This window comes from Corella eumyota, chromosome 1, assembly GCF_963082875.1.
Source record: "Corella eumyota chromosome 1, kaCorEumy4.1, whole genome shotgun sequence".
NCBI lineage: Eukaryota > Metazoa > Chordata > Ascidiacea > Phlebobranchia > Corellidae > Corella > Corella eumyota.
In genome coordinates, this window is record NC_137490.1 from 5,590,306 (window position 1) to 5,613,231 (window position 22,926).

At 28.1% G+C, this 22,926-nt stretch overlaps 2 protein-coding genes across 3 annotated transcripts; one reads left to right on the forward strand and one right to left on the reverse strand.

The window, feature by feature from the left end:
- Nucleotides 1-6,321, forward strand: LOC145750878 (uncharacterized). Its single transcript, XM_082566954.1, has 13 exons — nucleotides 1-168; nucleotides 364-498; nucleotides 629-728; nucleotides 971-1,106; nucleotides 1,245-1,416; nucleotides 2,352-2,738; nucleotides 3,499-3,697; nucleotides 3,781-3,913; nucleotides 3,990-4,125; nucleotides 4,242-4,370; nucleotides 4,493-4,648; nucleotides 4,725-4,829; nucleotides 4,927-6,321. The coding sequence occupies exons 1-13, from the start codon at nucleotides 58-60 to the stop codon at nucleotides 5,395-5,397; spliced, it is 2,370 nt and encodes a 789-aa protein (XP_082423080.1). The 5' UTR covers nucleotides 1-57; the 3' UTR covers nucleotides 5,398-6,321.
- Nucleotides 6,322-6,711: 390 nt separating this feature from the next.
- LOC145764024 (transmembrane protein 131-like) lies at nucleotides 6,712-22,587 on the reverse strand. 2 transcript variants are annotated; one of them, XM_082575587.1, is made up of 39 exons: nucleotides 22,455-22,587; nucleotides 22,234-22,301; nucleotides 22,077-22,123; nucleotides 21,728-21,793; nucleotides 21,465-21,588; nucleotides 21,165-21,278; nucleotides 20,717-20,839; nucleotides 20,409-20,489; nucleotides 20,019-20,169; nucleotides 19,660-19,716; nucleotides 19,170-19,340; nucleotides 18,567-18,675; nucleotides 18,241-18,400; nucleotides 17,318-17,506; nucleotides 16,971-17,075; nucleotides 16,610-16,720; nucleotides 16,236-16,346; nucleotides 16,021-16,107; nucleotides 15,676-15,773; nucleotides 15,414-15,541; nucleotides 15,053-15,170; nucleotides 14,767-14,902; nucleotides 14,412-14,594; nucleotides 13,672-13,838; nucleotides 12,878-13,023; nucleotides 12,419-12,605; nucleotides 11,610-11,835; nucleotides 10,947-11,089; nucleotides 10,162-10,709; nucleotides 9,819-9,937; nucleotides 9,627-9,730; nucleotides 9,428-9,545; nucleotides 9,001-9,100; nucleotides 8,802-8,887; nucleotides 8,679-8,742; nucleotides 8,291-8,482; nucleotides 7,952-8,056; nucleotides 7,504-7,793; nucleotides 6,712-7,231 (listed from the first exon to the last, which is right to left on the reverse strand). In XM_082575587.1, exons 1-39 carry the CDS (start codon nucleotides 22,567-22,569, stop codon nucleotides 7,145-7,147), a joined length of 5,334 nt encoding a protein of 1,777 aa, XP_082431713.1. In that variant the 5' UTR covers nucleotides 22,570-22,587; the 3' UTR covers nucleotides 6,712-7,144. The 2 variants fall into 2 exon arrangements, with proteins under 2 accessions (XP_082431713.1, XP_082431712.1); XM_082575586.1 differs by having other exon boundaries at nucleotides 12,419-12,608.
- Between the last annotated feature and the right edge of the window lie 339 nt (nucleotides 22,588-22,926).

Sequence of the window (22,926 nt, forward strand, 5' to 3'; positions counted from 1 at the left end):
TTGAAGGGTAATTTAAGTATGAGAATCTGAAAGAAAACTTGATTTAATATAAGCAAAATGGAGCAAAGGCCAAACGAAAGTTATGAGAATATGCTGGAAAAGTATAGAAATATAAACGAAGATGAAATTCTATCTTGTATGACACAAGAAGAGTTAGAACAATTAGAGGTAAGGCTGATAGTAATAGTGGTTTAGTGCTGTTACGTATTTGTTGCGATATAGCCTTAATACTTTTAGATATCTGTATAGTTACTAACAAGTATATTTACACACTAAAATTTAACCGTTTAAATGTTAACTAAAATAAAAAAATTTTGCCATAATTCCTAAAATACAATTGTAATTTAAGTTACTTGATTTCAGGGAGAAATAGATCGCGAGGTTTTAAATCAGATCCCGGAAGAAAAATCCGAGGAAGAATCCTCCGACCACCACTTCGACACAACATCCGAATCCGACATCTCGGAGCGGGAAGAAGAAGAAGAGTTCCATGCTCCGGTACGCAAACTCTTAAATTTTTTAAAATATTCTCCGGTACGCAAACTCTTAAAATTTTTAAAAAATAAACTAAAATGATTAATTTTATTTTAGTAAAAGTTATAAATAGTGTTTATTTATTTAACTATAGCCTCCAAAATCCCCTGAAGCAAAGGCAGAACCAAAAGGAAAAAATATCCCTTATCACTACGCCAGAAGAAGATCATCAGTTGATGAAAGAAAAAGACTTGGTCAGTAAATAATAAAATATAACGTAACTAATAAACAACATATCCATTTTCATAGAATAATAGTTAGAGTATGCTGTGAATGATTTTTTTTAAACTCCCCAACAATATGCAATAACGCTTTAACTTGTTGTATAATTCAATGTAAAGTTGGATAAGTTGATTAAGATTAAGACTTTTATATTTAAGTCCTATTTATATGTATTTTCATGTAAATGTAATATTTTTTTTTTACTTTTTAAAAGGAAAAAGCCCATTGCGGCAGTTTAAAGTTCCTACTTTACGTAAAACTCCCTCAAAGGAGAAATTGAAGAGACAAAGTAGCGAAGAAGGAGGAGAATTGAAGAGAGAACTACTTCAAGCTGCTAAACAAAGATCAAAGTAATGAAAAAAATTTATAAAAAGATTGTGAAGGTCTCTATTTTAATATCTATCGATTGTGATTTAAAAACTTGATTTTCCCCTTTTTTACTTCATAAAATATATAACATAACCACTATCTAATAAACGAAATTATAGACGCAGAACCACTAGAGCAAACAGTATTGGATTGAGGCGATACACACGAAAAAACAGCTCACTACTTAAAAGGAGAAGCTCTAAAATAGCAAAAGAAGACAGAAATGGTCCAGCCGTAAATGCAAATCACATCACTTCCGAGATGCTTACCTTAAGACCAAAACTTAAAAAGGTAAACTCTTCGTGTAACCCAACCAAATTCCGGTTATTGGGAATTAGTGATATTTTGGGTAGATTACTGAATTAGGAAGTGAAATGTCAGGTTAAGTTACACGGGGTTTCACGCCAACTTATGCCAAAAAAATAAACACGATCAAAGATTAAAAATGTTTATAAGAAATGCGAATATTCAACTTCAGTTGTTTTATTTTAAGAGAACCCTGTAATGTGCTTTGAAAAAATAAACACAAAACCGCTAAGCAATCGTGTTATAAAATCACGAGATGCAATCGACTGTCGGACGCGATTAAACTGTTACATCGGGTCACATGATAAGGGCTACAATAAACACATTTAACATATAACGGAGCTACAACTAAAACAAATGGAAACATAGATTAGTTAATATGTAAATCGTATTCCCAGTAGTTCATGAGTCAACTTAATGTTTTTTAAATGGTGCCTTGAATTGTAAATTGTTTAAATTCTACTGACATTCTACTTAACTTCTACATATTGTAATGTACGTTAAAGCAACGCACACTAATCTAATCTAGTAATTTCACGCAAAAAATTTAAGCATTTTAAGTATTTACGTCAGTTAATTTTAGTAATACAGTTGAGATCAATCGTTATTAAATATTAATGATGAAATGTCAATAAAATAAATATAATTTTCGTTAGACTAAAATAACTCAAGTAAAACAAAAAATGCATTTTATCAATAAAAATGTTTGTCTTAGTATGGCGCAATTTAAAAACTATCGGTTATACTAATTTTTTTACCCTATAGCTTTACCAAATAATTGTTAATTTTATTAATTCACAATATAAATCTAAGGCTTTCTCATAAGTAAGTAGGCTAAAAAACAGAATATAACAAATATTTCGAAACAAAACATATTCAGATAATTGTATACGACCCAAATCAAAAAACTTTAAATTTAGGTAAAAACCAGAGAGCCAGCTAAGGTGAACGACGTTCTTCACGGTGTTTGCCTAAAACACGTGACCTCGGGTGTGAAACCAGCGGACGACGATAACCAGGCGACAATTATCGAGGAAAAATACGAACCAAGTGACAACGATTCAGACGATAGCGCGAGTTCGGTCGACATTGCCGTTACCGAGGCGAACGACAATGTCCACAGGAGACTTAAGGCCACGTCACGCGAAACCGATTCATGCGATGACATCATGACCGTGACGTCATCGACGACTGCGGGGAGCACGAGCGCCGAGTCGTATGACGTCATCGGTGAACTATCGATTAATCCGAACAGCGTTGAGGAGACGATGTTAAGGGTTTGGGAAAATGATCCAACATTAACGGAGGTAAACGTTTGAGTTTTATAAATAAGATGGAATTTTACATCTTCAGGACTACTTTTAATACTGGCGCACCTTTTGATGCATTTTTATGAATAACAGCGAAAATTTAACATAAAAAAACATTACAAAATGGTATGTTATATTAGATATAGGAGTAGAAATTGTTTGTAGTCTAGATCATTTAGAATTGCAAAACTAAACAGAATTGCTTTAAGATTCTTTTTTAAAAGTCTGTATATCGTACAACTTCTTTTTAAACCCAAATAGCCTTTACTTAGTTGATTTATTTATTAATTACTTTGCTTGGGCTAGACCTTTTTATAAAGAAATGTCAATATTTAAGGATGTAAGCGCTTAACTATCTTCAATCATGCAGCTGTTGACCGGTTTGTCTAAACCCTTAGAGACATTCTTATTAAAATCTATAGGTCGATAATTGCCTTTCAAGTTATAAACATCGTATTGTAGGAATGACACAATAACATTTTAATCATCTCTATAAATTATTTGATATTTGAGATAATTATGGTGTTTACGGAACAACAACTAGGCCACAATTCAAGCAAATTTGAGTTATTATGGTGAAATAAATTACCAACTAAATTGTTTGTCCCTAACTTTAAATGTATAAACCTCACATAAAAACTTAAACAAAAGACTTTTACTTACCACCAACGTTGATTTACATGCTGTTCAGTATTCGGTTATATAAGCATAGCCTTTTCTTGATACTTAAAAGTAATATTAAACTAATATTACATAGGTTAACCTCAACAACATACAAAACGTGAATATGGAAACGTTTGAAGAGCTGGCAAACGCTATGGTTGAAAACACGCACGTTAAAAACCTGCTGCTGGCAAACACTGGACTAACCGACAGAGCGGGCCGTGCGATTGCCTCAATGCTGAAGCGAAACAAAACATTGGAAAAATTAAATGTGGAGTCAAACTTTATTACAGGTCAAGATTTGAAATAGTTAGTTAACCAACCCAGGTAAAATTAATCGTATGTTAACGAATTTTAACTTGATTTTAAATCCTAGGTGAGGGAGCTTTACGTATTGTTGCTGCATTGCGAAGAAATCATGGTTTGATGGAACTAAGAATTGACAACCAACGACATATTTTCGGTGCCAAAGTCGAGCACGAATTCGCAAAGATCTTGAAAGACAACAAGTAAAAACAGAAAAACATAACATTAATCTGTATTATTTCTTAAAATCGGTTTAAAAGCTTGATTTATTTGTTGTAGGACTCTTCTTCGGTTTGGTTATCAATTCGCCAACCCAGGCCCACGAATGAGTGCTTCAAATTACTTGACAAAGAACATGGATAACGTTCGCAAGAAGAGAGTTGCAGAACAAAAACTTAGGGCAAAGTCTGGAATTGTAAGAACTTATGTTGTTCATGTCTAAAAAAATAAATCTAGATAAAGTTTACAGGGGTTATGTTATGTTAATACTAAATTGTGAATATATTCAAAAATTGTTAATGTTTATTTTAGCCACAAAGACCGCAGCTGCGTCGGCAGACCAGCAGTGAGTGGTACAGAAAGGAAAAATCAGATAGATTGCAAAAGTTAAAAGATCTCAATCTTGACAGTAACGGATTATTGCGGGAAAATGACGTTCAGGTAAGTTTTAAGAAATATACCCAACCATGTATTTATACACATAGTCAAATATTACCATGGGTTTAAAAATATTGAAATAAATATACACCAATTTTATTTAACACATGTGAATGTTGGTTTAGAACTTACTTGAAAAAATGAACCCCCACGAAGTTAAACTTCTTGAGTCCTGGTTTACTTCCAAATTACTGGGACGAGTTTCGTTGCCTGACGAACACCAAGAACAAACATCAAACAAAGAAGTCAAACCGAAAAAGAATCAACAAACAACTAAAAAGGTAATCACCGTTTTAAAAGAGTTATATCAATAGGATCTTGGTTTTAAAAAAACTTTAACTTTTATTTTACTTTCAGACGCTAAATAAGGAAAGCCAGCCTAAGAAACAAGCTATGCCCGATCCTAGGGGCGACTTATTGCATTCTCTAAGAAGCAAATCACCGATGCAATGTTTAAAACACGTGAGATTTTTACTACAAACTGCATTTAAAATGTATCAGTGCCTTTTTGTATTTTATAGCTACTGATAAGTGATAACCATAATTTATATTACATAAGGTTGACCCACCCCATAAAAAGGAACTAGCGCAAAGCGAGCAAAACGTAGAAACGAAAGAGCCGAGTATTTTCAAACGAACTTCTCCAAAACCAATATTACAAAAACAGGAGAACCTAGAGCCAGCTTCAACAGACGACGAAATAATCGAATACAAAGAAGGAGAAGAATACGACAGTGACGAATACGAGGTCGTTGAAATTGAAGTCCCGGATAGCGAAACCAGTTCTGATGACAACCCAGCGACACAAGGTTTAAATTTAAATTTTGAGGACAAACTTAAGATTGACACGAATGCTGCTTTGCATGCCTCGGACAATTCCCGCGAAAACAACAGAAGAAAGTTGTCACCTTTGATAATGTCGCCTAACGTGAACAACTCAGCTAGTTTAGACTCTCCCAGTCCTAGGCCCATACGTGAAGACAAATCTTGGATAGCTGGAAGGCCATATTATACTCTCGGATCAAAGTAAATCATACGAACAAATATACGGTTTAAGTTACACGAAAAGAATGCTCTAATATATTGTCAACAGACACAAACAATCTGTTATATTTAGAATCTTGCGTTTATGACTTGGTTACGTTAACCGCCGTCAGCCCTACGTAAGTAACACAAATATAGTTAATGATGTCACTTTGGCATAACTAAATATTAAGCTATGTATAGACCTTCTATAGACCTACTTTAGGTACCGTCCTCTATAAGTCTAAGCCTTTATAGTTGGACTTTCTCTTACCATCTAACTAATATGCAACGTGTTTAAAAAAATTTACATTTTATAATACATTTGAAAGAGAAAAAAGGACAAAGATATCATAACAAACCTTGTACTCTATACGGTCACGCATTTCTGTACTTATTGCTCGCTTGCTCATTGCTTTTAAACATTTTTTATAAACCATTATTTTAAATAAATATTAAATTTTATCATGCCTGCCTATATATAACAGTTTTGCCATTTTTAAATAATTGAACTTTTGTATAAAATACCCACATATTATTACGTTTTACTAATTTACTTACTAAAGTTACCAAAGCAATTGATTTACACATACATAATATCCGTTTACCATTTTTCTAATCTCTCGTGAAATAAATTAGCTGTATATAAAAAACATAATGGTCTGGTGTATTTTCAGTTATTAATATTTCACTTTTAACCCTAATAGTATACACCATACTAACCTTGAATACCCACAAACCATTGCGTGATTTTAGTGTTTAAAAGTATACATATTCATTTTATGTTACACGGAAGGTCTAGGGTTTAAGTACCACATGTACTTGTTGTTGTTTTTTTGTAATTTCGCAACTAGTAATGGTAATCTAGTTCTCTAAAATTAACATCTAAAATTAACAAGATAACCTTAATTTGTTAGAATTTTTCAAATACAGCCTACCTAATTAAAAATATATTAAAAGTAAAAAATGTCTTATATAATACGGCTAAATATTGTTTTTTATGTTAAGTTTGTTTTCTGCAAAAAAAAATTTCAAAAAAAGTACAACAAACGGCTCAGAAAGGACAAAATAAGGTCATTTTTCTATGTCTGCCAGCATATGATCTTACGACCATGACGTCGTGCGTCACGTGACTCGCAAGCGTTGGGACTTTCCCTATTACTTGTAAATCCCGATATCTCAAAAACTGTAAGTTGGAAAATTTTAACATAATTAAAAAAGAAACTCTGCGACCGAACCACTTCTTTAAGTGCACAATGCTTATATTGCGGTTTTATAAACCCTTACATACTTAAAATCAACCTAAAAAAAATTTAAAACATAAAAGAAAAAAAGTTTTTATTTGAAATTAAGTAAGCCAAACGTAATTTGAAAAGTTAACACGATTTTTTATAAAGTTGAAATTAGAAATAATATAAGAAGCAGTTGGAATGTCTTAAAAACCAAAAATGGAAATAAAACTGGAGAAAAGGAAGAACTTAAGCTGTTTTTTGGTGGGTTCTAATTTTTTTAGAGAAAGAAGTAAAAAACGTAAATACGGATAAAAACATTTGATACTCGAGAAATAAAAGTGCATAAAAAAGTTTAGTAAAAAATCAGAAACACAGACCCTGATACCAAAATTTAAATTTAAAACCAAAATAGGATGTTACGTAATAAAAAAAAGAACTTTTCTGTTTCAATTAAACAGCCATGAAAAACTGATTTTAAACTATTTGAATTATTAGTTAGTGAGCTCAATATTTTTTTCATATTTAAAACAAATTTCCCCCGTTACTCGAGGAGTGCCTTTTTGATCTGCTGGCCGAATTCCAAATACTTTTCAAACCAAGTGGATCATTCTTAAACAATAACAAATAAATTAATATCATCACAAAATTTAAACCAGCCTACCAACTGTGGTAAAATAAAACTAAAACTCAAAAATAAATATAACTAATCATAATTTACCAGATTTTAACTTTGGCATATGTTTATTTTATGGGGGGAAAAAATAACTTTTTTATCATAAAAAAGTGTATTAATTTTAGACAATTATTTTTCCTTTAAAACAAACAAAAACTTAACATTTTTATGATAAAAAAGAGGGTAATCGAAAATTTCAAAAACTAACCTCTGCTGTATTCCTATCTTCATCCATAGTCACTGAGTTGCTCACCGACCAAATAGCATGTGTACTCTGCGCACCTGAATTCCACATACTATTCTCACCTACAGCACTCAAAGTAGTTGGAGATTGCCTGGTTGTGTTAACACCCATGAGGTTTGTGCCTGTATTCCAAGAGGTTGTTGAAGGGTTGTTTTCGAACGCTGTAGTAGGGAATGTCCATTGTACAGATGATGGGTAACGGACTGTAGGTTTAAAGCTGGCTTGACTGTGGGCAGCATAAGATGACATCACGTCTAAAAACAAAAAATATTTTCTAAAAAAGGATATTTTTAATATTTTAAAAAAGGTTTGCAATTCTAAACAAAGTAAATTATGAAAATGTAAATCCAGAATTCTCAACTATTAATTTTTTTATGATTTTGTAATGGTTATTTTTTTCTTTTTTACTTACCCTCAGTTATATTAAAAGAGTTTTGTCCAAAGTTGTTCCATTGTGGCAGAGGATTTGTCATCATACTTAAGGGTGGTGTTATAGTCTGTGAGCTGGGAGAGTTATCTGATAATTAAATATTTAAAATATTCATTAAAACTAACAATTTTTTAGAGACAAACTACATTTTTTTATAACCTATAAATATACATATTCCCCAAAAAATCAAAATAAAAAATTAATTTGAAAGTAATGCTATTCTATGGTATAGTCAAAGTAGAAATGTATTTATTATTTTTGAGTTACATTTTCACCAAAAAATCACAAAATTCTTTTAATAATTTTAAATATTGAATTTACCCGATGAGGCAAACATAGAGAAATTAGAAGTAGGGGATTCATTGTTGCTATATCTTCTGTTGTTAGAGTTGATCGGTGAACTGTTAGTTGGGTAAATTGAGTTAACAGGAAAGGCGTCCGGGACACTTTTAGTTTTCATTAATTGACCACGAGGTCTTGATGCAGATGGTTTAGAGGTTGTTGAAGAAAGGCCTAAAAATTAAAAAAAAATTCTTTAAAAAGTATGCGTTCGTACTGTTCAGTCCTCGAAAAGAAACAAAAAACAAGAGATATTTAACAAGAACTAAAGACTACTAGAGTTTAGTTGAGAACAAGTGATTCAAAAGTAAATAAAAAAAAAACTAAATACTTTTAGAGTTTATATAAATTAAATTGTAATTAAACTTACTTTTATTGAAATTTTTTCCATTAGAATAAATGTTTGGGGGGGAGCTGGTTCTAACCATGATTTTCTGCAAAAAAAATTTTGTTTTAATTATTTGACCAAAAAACAGGAATATTGAAATCCTACCTTGCTGTAGGGCGGGGTAATTTCTCTTCTTCTTTTATCTGCTTTTTTCGTTTCCTCAACAATATTTCTCATATTTTCATCATCATCTAAAAAACACAAAAATAAATCCAGCAAATAAAATTTTGTATTTAAAAATTTGTCAGTATGTACTGACAGCATTTTTCAGCACACATTTGTTTTGTAAAATGTCGATATTTACCTTGTCTGGTGGTCTTCGAACTGGGGATTTCCCATGCAGGATCCTCGTTGCTGCTTGTATCATAAGAAGTACTATTTGATGATGACATAACTTTTAGCGGCTAAAGCAAAAAAACATATTAGTTAAAAACTATATAACAGGCAGCTGAAATAACCAAAAAAAGATGTAAAAATAGAACTTAACAATCAAATAAACTGTTTGGTAATAGACACTTATCAAAGAGGTGAAAAGGGTGGAGACTACAGTTGCTAACAGTTTATAGTAACTATTAACCAAACTATTAGAGTAGATTATTGTTAGGTTCATTTTTAGCATCACTTTTTAATATTTTTTGTTATGTTTTATTTTGAGGTTTTAGCTTCTTTAAAAATGCATAAACAAATAGGTAAATTTGACTTTAGATTAAAAAAAATAAACTGCTTATTACTTGGTTGTTGGTAATTGGCGAAATTGTTCTGACAAATTGTGGTTGGTTTTGTTGAAAGTTTTTACGATTTCTTATCCCTTCGTTATAACTATGGTTGTAAGTAGTTGGCAATTCAAACCTGTTTAAAAAGGTTTTTAGTTAAGTTATTGGTATTAGTTACTACAAATAGAAGATTTTGTATTAAATAAAAAAAATTTACTTGGTTTTGAACTTTGGTTTGCTCTCAGTATTATACTTTTTACTTGAATAATTTTTATTGTTGTTGGCTTTCCAAGACGGCTTTTTATTTTTATGAAAAGATGTCTGCAACAAAAATTTAAAAAAAAATTTTTAGGCATCTTAAAATTGTTCAAATCAACCAATTTAAATTTTTTAGGTAAAAATAAGTCACCTCTTCGTTGATATCAAAATCTTCGTTAGATTTCTCCGTGGTAGTGGAAGAGGTATCGTCATGGTAACTTGTTATTTGAGAAGGTGGAGCACTCTTTATTCTTTTTCTCTTTTTTGGAACTGGGTAAATTTTTTGACAAAACGAATTAATAAAGTTTAGTTTTGTAACAATATTACTTGCTAATTTTTCTATTTAATTTTTTTGTTTTTTATAATCAAATCTATGTAAAATTTTATTTTAAAATAATTTTTTTTTCAATGTAAAATTATTTAAAATGCGTTTAAAACAAAAACCTGAATAATAATTTAAAATTAATTTTTATTTAAATTTTTAACAACAGTACCTTCCACTGTTGGAATACTTGGTTTAAACTCTTCGCCATCTGCCCTGCTACTTGAAGAACTACATTCCCTACTTCTACTACTTTCAATACTCGACGAAATATCCGAATTATTCTGCGAGATAGAAATGTCGGAGACATTAGGTGAAGAAGGAGGGGTGACACTTTTTTCGATCACTTCCGTTTTAGTTTTGAGATTGACAGAAGGTTGTCGACCTCTTAGTTTCAAATTTCGGGCATTTTCGTAATTGTTCTTTTTCTGTTTTCGAAGTTGTTTTCTACTGAGTCGAACCGGGGGCACTAAAGCTCCGACGCTGGTCTGTCGTAAAAACTCTTCTGTCACCACTGGAGCGGGTGAGTTTTTCAATAATTTGTCAAGCTCGTTTTCTTGCGAGTTTTTGGACTCGGTTTTTGCATAGAACCACGGAATATTTTGAATAAGTTGAAGATAATTGAAATGACGAATGTGAGTAAAGAGTAATTTTAACCTGGGTAAAGTGCCAGAAGGTGGAGCTATTTCGAGTTTTGCACCGTTTATATTTTTAAATGAGCTAAAACAAAAAAATAATAAAATTTAAAAGTGTAGCTAACCATTAAATAAATAATCTCAATATATTATAAATTTATTTATGTTTTAAAAATAAATAATTTATTAGTAATATCTTTTAATAAATAATTTAAATTAAAATACCTTTTATAATTTTGAGTATAATTTTATTATAATCCACATTTAATTTAAATGCAATTCATTTTTAAACTAAAAATTAAGTGTTTCTGTATTCACTTACTTTGTTGATTGATCAGGTGACTTTACATTACTGATGTAATTGGTTGCTATTTGTTGAAGGTCAAATTTTTTTATGTTATCAGGTTGAATGTCGGTTTCAGTAAATTTAAACAACCGCACAAACGGTTCCCATATATTCATTGCCTGTATTGAAACAAAAATTTTTATTTTTAAGATGTTAAATAACTATATTTTAATTTTACCCTTTAATACTTTACAAAACTAGGGCAGTAAAAAAGGCAATACTAAAGTACGGGATAGTGCGGGGCCTTATGGAAACGCTATCAAAAATTCGCAAAATGCAGCACGAAACGTTTGTACTTTACTGCGAGATGAATGCAGTATTTACCTAAAGGGCTAAGGGATGATACGAAATTGACTATTAAGGGCAAGGAAATATCAGGAAAAGGTATAAAAATTTTGTCCCTTTCCGCATTTAGCAAATTTTTGTTATCGTTTACACACCCCATATTTCAGAACTACCCAGTAAAAATATAGGCATCAAACAATAACATATAAATTATAACTAAAGTTCTTTTTCTTATTAAGCATAACCAAAGTTCTCTTTCTTTTAAAATATAATTAAAATTCTCTTTTTTCTCTAACATTTTAGTAAAAATAAATTTAAATAAAAAACAAAACAAAATATAAAATATTGACTTACCTCTAAATAAGAAGCCAGCAAAACGCCGATAAAAAGTGAAATGATCATGATTGTGATAAAAAAATAAAGATTTTTTTCCCACGCCGGTCGCGGGATTGCTTCTTGACATACAGGTAACATGTAATGTGGTAAAGTCGCGTTTAAATTAAAAGTTAACACAGAGCCCTGGGAAGATACGATCCTTAATGTTCGAAAAACTTTGGAGCTTGTAAAATCTGGGGTATATCTGTGTAAATAAAAAGAATTTATTTATTATGATTTTTCGCGCATTAGTGACAGTGAATAATAAGATATATATATATAATAAATATTACATCAATGCGACGGGAAAAAATGACAAAATCAATTTAATGAATAAAAACATGCCACAAATAATAATATTAACATAAAAATTTTAAGTATGTTTTGGCATGGTCACCAAACCCAGTCGTTTGGATTATATATAAAATATCCCAAGTTTTCATGCAAAACATATAAAAAAGTACTCTATTTTAAACGTCCCAAACCTAGCAATTACATACTCATAAAAGAAAATAAAGCATTTTAAGGAAATTTAAAAAATGATATTTACACAAAAAAGTCTTGAGAAATCTATATATTTTCTTATTTAACTTAGGAAAAGTAATTACTAATCAGTAAAAATAATATTTAAATAATATTATATTAACACTAATCCATCATTAAATATACTTGTAATTACTGGCTAGTTTTTTTAGAAAAAACAATTTATTTTTTTAGAAAAAATAATTTTTAGAAAAAACAATTTATAATGTATATAATTAGGTTAAAAAATTAGTATATGAACTTACGCAATTATTATTGGTCTTGTTGCATTGGGTTGAAGAAGAAAGGGATTACAATCCAAAATACGAAAACCGTAACCCTCACATGGATAATTATCTATCATCATGTATAGGATTTGTAACGGTAATAAACCCAAGTTTTTGGCAGTGAACGATTTGCGGACAGTGAAAGAAGGTGAATCAGTTTTGGGTTCTGCTGAAAATGACAAAAGAAAATGAAATGTTTTAAAATTAATTAAAATATAAAAATTCTGTAAAATAATTGAGAAAAAAATTAGTCAGTAGTGACAAAAGGCATTTCTATAAAAACATAAAAATTTTTTCTTTTACTTAAATAATTGAAAAAAGTTTTAAAATTCAGTGCAATTTTTAAATAAAATTATTTAAAAACCTAATTTGAGCAACCTACGCCCTACGCAAACAAGTTAGTTTACACAAACTAAGTTAAACAAATTTGCAAACTACCTGAATTACAATCTCTAAGCAACGATTCGGTTAATTTAAACCTGAGAGACTCGCCCGGACTGTCAGATAATTTTCCACCCACTTTTAACCTTTCCGTAACCCCAGTTCCTTCGACAAAAAGATAATCCAATATTGTAAGGTTATTCCTAAAAAAATTAAAAAAAATAAATTTTTTTAAATTAAAGTTTTAAATTTAAGTGAGAAATTAAAAGTGTTGATTAGCTTATATTTGTGATTTTTTAAAGTTCAAAAGCAATATGTAACCTGCATATGATGATAAAACACACATGTAGTGATTAATAAACTTATATAAAGGTTATGACAATTATTTTATGATTTAAACATATATTTAAACATCTTATATTGCTAGTTTAGTCATCAGTTACTTTTACTATGATTTGATGACTAATTGCTTACTTACATTTATTATTTTGCATCATAATCAAATTTTATTAAAAATTATTTTATCATTTGCATGTATTTGCAGTTTAGTTAATGTCTTTATATGCTATAAAGGTAGTTAACTGCATTAAAAAATGATGTATATATATTGTTTTGCTAAAACTATTATAATTTTCATGTATTATTTTTATTTTTTTACATTTATTTATCCTTGATGTGGGAAGGTCGACTTTACGACGTAAACATAGGGTAACATCAGTTACCCTGACCCAGTCTTGAGTTGCCTTCGGCAGTTCGGGATATTATTTTATTTTAATTTTTACAAAAACATTAACATTAATACAAATTAAGGTTATTTAAATTTATTTTTAACAGATTTAAAATTTTTTTACCTTAATAAAATCACAGTGGATGCGATAGAGTCAGTTGTTGGCGAAAAAGAAATCTCAACTTTTTGTTTTTGTCCGGGATTAAGAAACATGTTGATACAGCTCCTGTTTGTTTTTCCATTTAAAGTATATTCCAACCACATCATTTGTGATAACGTGTCCTGAGTAGACTATAAAAAATTTTTTTTTTAAGAAAAATAAAAATTTACAATTGTTTAAAGTGCTATGTTGCAGAGTTTTGCAATTTTGTAAGCGATGTATATAGCATGTTAGTATGGTTGACAATGAATCATAAAATGCCTTTAGAACCTTTAAAAATGTATGTAGTACTTACAATTTAATTTTCTAAAATACTGGAAAATGATTAACATAAAAAACCAGGTTACCATATTTTTTGTGTGACATAAAAAGTACTAAGTAGCGTAGTAAATGTATACACGTTAGTACTTTCTACATCATCACAAACAGGGCTTCCCTTTTCATTTTTTTTAATTAACTTTAATTTTTTTTTTAAAGGTGAAATTATTTAAAGTTAAAATCATTTTTGTGTTCAGTTACACCAACTTTATTAATTTTTGAGTATAAAAATATCGCTAATATATGACTTTAAAAAAAACTTAAAATTTATTGTAAATTAGTTAAGAAAAAATGATTATTTTTTTGACTCTTAACAACTTTTTAAAAATTAACATAAACAATTTAAATATAAATTTAAAATATCACAAAATTAATAAACCACTTACAAAATTATTTGGCATTTTGATTTGAAAAATATCAAGATTATCGAGTATAAAATCGCATCTGTTAACTAGTTCTGATTGTTGAAGGGCATCTAATACAACAAGGGGTTGTGGGTAAAAAGAAATTGGAAGGATTTGAAGGATGATAGGAAAATCCGAAGGATTGAATAAAGTGATTTCTGAAACCTAAAAAATAAAGCAAAAAATAAAAAAAAAATAATTTATATTAGTTGACCCATAAGTTAAAAATACAAATAATAAAGTAAGTTTAATATTCAAGATTCATATTTTTGTAATGCAGAAACAAAATAAACCTGTTTGTTTTTTAAAATCTGTCATAATTTTTTTGTAAACTTACAGAAGTTTTTCCCACTAAAGTGAGTGGGAATGTGAATTTAGGTTCATCTAACAAAGAAGGCCAATACAGGGTTGCCAACGTGGAAATATCATAATTTTGAAGTAGATTTGTTTGAAGGTTGAATGATGTAGCAACCCTTTAAACATTTAAATAAACATGTAAAAAATATTAAAAGACTAATAATATCACAAATTAGCAGTTTGAATGTAAAACTAAACAAGTTATGATTAAGGTATATATATTTAAATTATTACTTTTTTATTTTTCCTAAAAAAAAAAATCTTACTTGGTTAGATTTTCTTGTTTAATTTGATTCCATCTTTCCCTCAACAACTTGTAAAGTTTAAGATCCTGCTCTGGAGCTTCCTTGCCAAGGTTTAGGGTTGTTAACCAATGATGGCCAGCTAAAAATACCATTTTTTTAACAAATTTCAAAATATATTTTTTGTACTAAGTATAGGCATGTACTAAGTATAGGCATTTAAATGAATGTAAAAAACTAACAATTTTATTTTCAGAATAGCATATAGACAATGCCATAATTATGACCAAATTATATATTTAATTAACAACACATTACAAAAACACAAAATAAGCTTTTTTGATTTTAAAAATATAAAAATAAACAAATTATTTGATTAACTTACTTGTTGTGGAAGTCGGTAGACCAACATAACAACGATCCGGTTTACAAGTTTGCCGAGAATCAAAATAAATTTTTCCAACTTTTAATTCTTTTCCCGGCTCCAATTCACTTGCCACATTCTTTAATTTTCTATCAAAATACTTGAGTTTAAAAAAAATGAATAATTATAAATCGAAAAATAAAATAAAAAAGGGTTTCCAGTGAATTTTTTTTTTCTTTAACATTTTTTACAATAAATTTATTATAATTGATATTACTGTAACCTGTAATAAAATCTTTTATCGTTTGATGTTATACTTTCAATTTTCGATACTTGTGCAAATGAACTCTCCACACTAATAGTTTGATGAACAATCATTCCCTATAACATAAAACAAAATCAAGTGTTAATAAAAAAAAATAAATTGCTTTGTAATAATGAAGGTATATAAGTCTACATGAGGTCCTGTGTTTAATCCACACTGCTTTCATGTTGTCCAAGGCAAATTATTTAGTGTATCGTTACTTTATGTTTAAGATTGGCCTTAGAACACATAGAATCAGTAAACAGAAAAATAAATAAAAATTATTTATATCAATTTAAATTCAGTTTTTAAGGTTTTACATACTGGAAACGAAGTAGGCAGCTTTAATTTTTCCGGTTTTATTGTGAATGACCCGACTGCAACTTTAGCCTCGATTGGTATTTCTAATACCTAAATATATCACAAACAGGTTTTATAAAATAACATTTACATGCTGTTGTACAAAAAAAATTTAACTTGATTTTTTTAATATTGAACAAATATAAAATTTTAAAAATATGAAAAAGATATTTAAAAACCTGATATTTTGTTTCTATGTCCAAGGACCCGTTTAATGTAGTTTCTTCATTTGGAGCTACCAAATAAACTCTCAATAACATGTAAGAGTTTTTCGGTAACAGAACTTCAGACTTTAAAATTAAAATAATAAGTTTTTATATATTAACTATAAAGTAAATAAAAACAAACAAAAATGGTTATGTAAAAATAAAAATGTTAATAATTTATTTCGTATAATTCCTTATTAAAATTATAGTAAAATACCAATTGTTTTTAAATATTAAAAAATGAAGTAAAAATCACAAACACTTAAAAAATGACTCCAAAAGTTGTTTAGTTTTAAAAACAATTAAAATATGACGCCTTAAACAAAAATAAAATCCTAAAAACTTACTTTCTGGTCTTTGTTACATTCTAGTTCATAAGGTTCACCATTGTTTAAAGTTATTGAATCAATATTTAGAGAAAGATCATCGATACTGCAGTTTGAAGATAGAATCATAATCTAAAACAATATAACAAAAAACTCATTCAAAGTTCAATTCTTTGGCCAAATAAATAATAGAATGTATATTGTACACAAAAAGGCGTTACATAATAAAACGAAAGTTACAAAACTTTATTATTTGTAAACTGTGAATTAACAAGTTAATAAGTAACCTGAAGATAAAATTGAATTAAATCCACTAAAGATAATTTTATTTAAAAGTTGGGTTGGGCGTTTTAAAAACCATATGAAAGCAAAGACAGCTTACATCGATTGGATTATCGTTATATATAGTTAGATAAAGATATCGTTTATCTAATATTCCCATTATTCCAAAATTTAGTTCCTCTGCGTCTCCGCCTTGCACCTCATACTAAAAAAAAATTAATAAACAAAAATAATTTATTTTTTAAAATAAATTCAACTGTCTTATAATACAATTTAGCAAATAAAAAAAGTAAGTACCTTTAAAAATGTTTAAATAAAAATTTTAATGCAATAAATGAACTATATACTTTTTATTAATAATTTATCTTACATTTTGAATTTAACGAATCTGAACATTTTAAAGCAGTTTACATTTTAACATCAAATTATTAACATTGAATTCCAAACCTTTAAAAGGCCCGAATACACATGTAGCGGAAGTGTAAAAGTTGACACGTTCGTATGAAGTAAAACATTATGATTATCCTCGCTTATTCCTTTAGTTAACATCTCATGTGCCTGGCTTGTGCATTGCAATGAAAAACAGTGAGTAAACTGCTTTGGTGGTAACACAATGGGTAAAAGATTATCCAAAACCTAAAAAAAAAAAATTTTTTTAATTTTTAAATACTCAAAAACCATATTAACATAATGCTTATATTAGTATTATTAAACATTCTATTAACATGTATGGACACACAATTTTGTTGCTTATTCAAAAAAGCTGCAATAGATAAAAAGTGAACTTTAAGCGAATATATAAAATACACAATACCAAAGTTTAAAAACTATTTTAAAATCCGATGCATTTTTGAATAGAAATTTATTTTAGGCAAGAACACTTTACTAAAACAGGAAGGAAAATATGACATCATGGCTATTTGCTTAATATATTAAAAGCCATAGTTATCATGGCTAATAAAAACAAATAACATTATGATTTAATTATGCTAATCAAAACCTGAGAACCTAAATTAAACAACACTGTACAGGAGTGCATAAATTAATTTTTAAAAAGTCATTAGAAACCAATTATATAATAAATGTTTTTGTATACTGTTTCAGTACAGCATTAAATTAAGTCTTTGTGTATTAAGAAATTAACTAACTTAGTTTTATTGAGTTAATTTATGTATTGTACGTTAATATAAAATTAATTAAAAATTTACCTTATTCTAATAAATAACTTTAATGAAATATTATTATTTTAATTTGATTAGGTAGTAAGAAGTTATACAAAAATATATATTACTAAATTGATTTTAAACAATATTAGTAAATATGAACTATAAATAAATACACATAAAATATTTTATTAAAATTTAATTTACCGTGTAATATTTTTTGATGTGAGTTGGTAACTCCAATTTGTGCAAAATGATTGGAAATAAAAAAGAGTTGATCAAGGTAATTTTATTCACGGAACAAACAAAATCTTTTACTTGATCGGGGATGTGAAAGTAAGTGGATGATTCAACATAACCCAAAGTTCTAAAAAAATTAAGAAAATGTTTAGTTTTTTAAAAAGAAATATAACAAAAATGCAAAAAAATTTTTTTCTTTGTTAACGAATCATGTTAAAATATTAATTGCTAAGTGGTATTAGTAAAACACCCCATTTAGTTTAATACTGGTCAAAATAAAGTAAAATAAATACCCGTCAAGTATGTTAGCTTGATATGGTATTTCAATTTTCTTGTACGATTTCTCTCTTGCTGTAACAATGATTTTCCCGCTCCATTGTTCTGAGTTCTTTACTAGTTTCACTATGTAAATAAATAAAAATAATAGTTAAATAAATGAAACAAAAGTTTATACTCAAAACTGAAATCCATTTGGAAATATAAAAATAAATGTTAATAATCAGTTATTATAAGGTTATATTATACACGAGTCATTTGACTTGACCTTTACTTTTTCTTGTGTTATCAGATTTAAAATAAATAAGTCAGTTAAAATTGCTTTTTAATCAATAGCAAGTAAACAAAAAATACTCTAGCATTGTTGACATTGAATATTATATCATTATTATAAAATCAAACACAGTAATTAATTAAATTTAATGTTATCAATTTAAAAAAAACAAGGTTATTCATTTTTTGTAAAAAATTTTAACAACATTTACAAAGACTCGTAAATAAACCCTTACTATGTGAAAGGTTAAATTAAATGTAATACTGGCTTTTATACATAGTTTATGGTTTTAAACAAATTACACAGTTTAATTAATTAAAGCATAAGTAAACGCCTGTTGACTTACCATTAAAAGATATATTTGCAACTTTTGTATACAACGCTTCAGAATAATTTAATTTAATAGATTTGAAATCAATCTTAACAGCGGGGTTATTAGGTGATACTTTTATGTTTGAAATTTGTATATTTTTGGACCCAGAGTTAAGCAAAAACAGCTCTAAAGTCTTTATACCATCTAAAAAAATAAAATCAATAAAAATAGCCTTTAACAAGTTTACCTATAATATACAACTGACAGGTTAATGATAAGGTAATAACGTCATGTTATTACTATATAATAGCATCATGACATTAATAAATTAAAACTTGCAAAGGCAACTGTATAATAAAAGTTATAATACTCAGAAGTTATAGACAAAAATTACAAAAAAAGAAAAGATAAAATTAAGGTTTGTATTCATATATTTTTCAGTCAATTTAAATAAAAAAAATTCGTTTTTTATTTTCTTAGCAATAAAAATGTAGCTTATCATTTGTGTTTAATATTTTCTTACCCTGTTGAGTTAATGTACCGAAATCGAGCAATTCTGACAAAGAAAAAATACCAGGCTCTAAAAACAAACAAAAACAAGTTAAACAATGCATACAAAAGCCACAATAACAGTTACCACACAATGGCTTCATAAAAAGATTTTTTTAACAATTTGTTTGGAGAATTTATATATTGTCAACACAGTACATGAATTCTGGGTAAGTGTTATATAGAAAATGTAAATAAATATGTGCAAGTACAGAAAATTACATTTAATTTTTAACAAAGTAATTTGCATACATATAACACAGCCCAAGGTGCCATAAACATTCATCAAGGCCATAAACACAACTAACAATGCACTTGATCAATAAGACTTACTTGATGAAACTTCGACTTCCACGGGTAATATTAGATACTGAGTTGAATCTGTTGAGTTGGTTTTTATCCTTATAAAAGCAGTGTGATTGTCTGCAACCTGACCAAGGAAACTTGCCTTCATTAATGGTTTAGTTTCATACGGGGCGATTTCCTTTGATAGAAATTTTGTATTTAATTTTTATTGTGATTTGTTATTATTATTTTTATAATGGCTTTAAAATGAACTGATTTTTAAATAGCTACTTATACTTTATTAAAGAAAAATTAAAAATTAATAGGTAGGCTTTACAAAGACAAAGCTCTTATTACTTTATAATAAATAAGTAAAGGTAGCTTTTAAAGTTGAATTAAAACATTTTAGTTGAAAAAACAAACAAATGAAATTTTTACCCAAGCTTTCTTGGTATCCTCTGTTTTTCCATTAGGAAGTTGTAAATGTAAATATCCACTTGATGAGTAAACCTCGGTTACCTATTAGTACGCATCAAAAATAATTGTCTGTTTGTTATTATAAGTACCATAAAAGTATTTTACGCTTTGTTTACAGTTAGCTTAAACGCTAATTTTGTTTTAAGTAGTACAGATTTTTTAAAATCACCAAGTTTACATAATTAAAATTAACCCCAATTTGAATATAACTTGACAATTACTTTTTACTACTTGCAAGATTTAAAAACAAAACATATTAAATTATTTACCTGTAATGAGGAGCTTGTAGGATTATAGATACTTATTAATGATGAAAAGCTGCTGTTTATTGAAACCTTTGCATCAAGATAAGGTCTTAATCTAAAAGCATTTGGTACACCAATGCCAAAAACCTAAAACAAATATAATCAAAACTTTAAATTAGTCAACAAAGAATTTTGCAAATGCAGTAATGTCAACAAAATTTAAAAGTACATGTATATATAATTAAATCAAAATTTTTGTTTTAATTTTTTTTTAAATTAGTAAATAATTTACAATAAAATCACCTTTGCAAAATTGTTAATAAGCAATAATAAAATAATATTTTATTTTTTAAGCCATGAATTTCTAAAGGCTACCACAAAGATAAACAAATAAATATTAAAAGAGCGATCAGATTAAAAGATAAACCAGGAATTTTGTTATTGCTCTTAAATTATTTCTGTGGTCACTTACATGATATGAAAACACTCCTGCTGCAGTGTTGATAAATAAAGTGTTCTCAACATTGCCCAGAATCCTGGCTAGAAATACAACCTCAAAAGATGTGTTCCCATTGGCAGGCACCACCTTATTATTAAAATTAAAAAAAAAAGATTTTTAAAACTTTATAGACCTATAATGTATGTATACATTTTTGTTACATCAAAATACTTTGTAAGTAAAAATACATTTACTGTTTTATTGTTATAAGCAATTAATTTAACCAAAATAAATTTTCAAAACAAGTTGTTCTTCATTTACAGAGAAACTTACTTTTTCATCAAAAAATGAAGAATGAAAATGTGAAGTGTGTGCAGATATTGATATTAACGGCAATGGTTTAGTTTTGTGCGGATTTAAAATGTGCACAACTCTCACACTTGGCACACCAATTGAACTAAACAAAAAAAATATTCTTAATATGATAAACTAACAAGCCCTATAAAGTTTATTGTTTTTTTAAATTAAAACTGTAAAAAAAAGATATGTTATTAAAAACAGCTGGAATACAATATATAAAACTTTTATATATTTACTTTGTATCAAAATCTAAGAATGGTGGAACAAATGTTATTATACCAGATTCTATCAGCATTGGTTGTCTGCATAAAAAAATTTTAACACATTCGTTAGTTGAATAAATATTATTTTTGAGCAAGGCTTTTGAGTGAGGGTTCATAATGATACAAACTCCTACTAAGCCAACACTTAATTAGCAGCTTAATTATCAGGCAATTATAATTCATAATATCTCAAATCGTCAAGGGGCAACTTGAGACTGGGTGGGGGTAACTGATGTTGATTTATGTTCAGGTCATAAAGTTGACCTTCCACAACAAAAATAAATAAATATAAAAATTAGTAAATAAAAATTAATTGACTCACATAACTTCATTACTGTGAACTGAAAGTTTATCAGCCATGGAATGTGTCTGTGAAATAAAATAACTATCTTGTAAGTCAGAATTATTATATAAAAAGAAAAAAATGTAATAAATTAAATAATAATGCATCCTATTTGTTAAAATATATTTTTTAATACCTCTTGTTTAGAAAACAAATCCAAATTAGGAGAACCAGAATTCGGTTGAATATTAATCTCCAAACAACCTAAACAAAAAATAAAAAAAATAAGTTGTAATTTTAAAATGTATATTCTTGCACACACGGTATTAATTAAGAAAGTAAACCTAATTGACAGACTGGCATTGACAGATTGACAAAAATCGGACTGTTTACATATTTAATTCGTTTATTTCTCACCTTGAGCTGCGATGTTTCTAACATTGTGAATAAAAATGACAATTTGAAAGAGTGTTATGGTTCTTCGCCAATATTTAAGTTCCTTTTGGCGCTTTTTAAGTTTTTCGGTCGCCATGCTTACTATTACTTTAGATTTCTACTATTTTTTCTATAAATAACATTGACGAAAAATAACAATGCATCAAACTTAGAAAATTTAAATGTTGACCAAAAACGTTACATCGACACAACAATAAACATGGTTTAACCAATTTTGACATTTTACTACTGTATTTTTTAAATAAATGTACTAAATAAAAATAGCCAGTTTTACCTTAAATACAATATAAAGATAAAGAACATCAAATTTAAATAAAATTGGAAAAAAAATTACCCTGTACTTTAGCTATTCACCCAAATATTCCTTAATGACCCCACCCTATCTTTTTAACCTACCAAAAGATTATTCACCTACTTTAAAAGAACTTTTTTT

What these genes read in the sequence shown, in the direction of transcription:
- LOC145764024 (XM_082575586.1), bottom strand. Translation starts at nt 22,569, where the DNA reads ATGGCGACCGAAAAACTTAAAAAGCGCCAAAAGGAACTTAAATATTGG. An exon ending in TGTATTCGGGCCTTTTAAAG is followed by an intron (nt 17,076 to 17,317) that starts GTTTGGAATTCA and finishes ATTTTTTTTTAG; the next exon opens with TATGAGGTGCAAGGCGGAGA. An exon ending in TGCTGGCTTCTTATTTAGAG is followed by an intron (nt 11,090 to 11,609) that starts GTAAGTCAATAT and finishes GTTTCAATACAG; the next exon opens with GCAATGAATATATGGGAACC.
- LOC145750878 (XM_082566954.1), top strand. Translation starts at nt 58, where the DNA reads ATGGAGCAAAGGCCAAACGAAAGTTATGAGAATATGCTGGAAAAGTAT. An exon ending in TGATGAAAGAAAAAGACTTG is followed by an intron (nt 729 to 970) that starts GTCAGTAAATAA and finishes ACTTTTTAAAAG; the next exon opens with GAAAAAGCCCATTGCGGCAG. An exon ending in ATGATCCAACATTAACGGAG is followed by an intron (nt 2,739 to 3,498) that starts GTAAACGTTTGA and finishes AATATTACATAG; the next exon opens with GTTAACCTCAACAACATACA.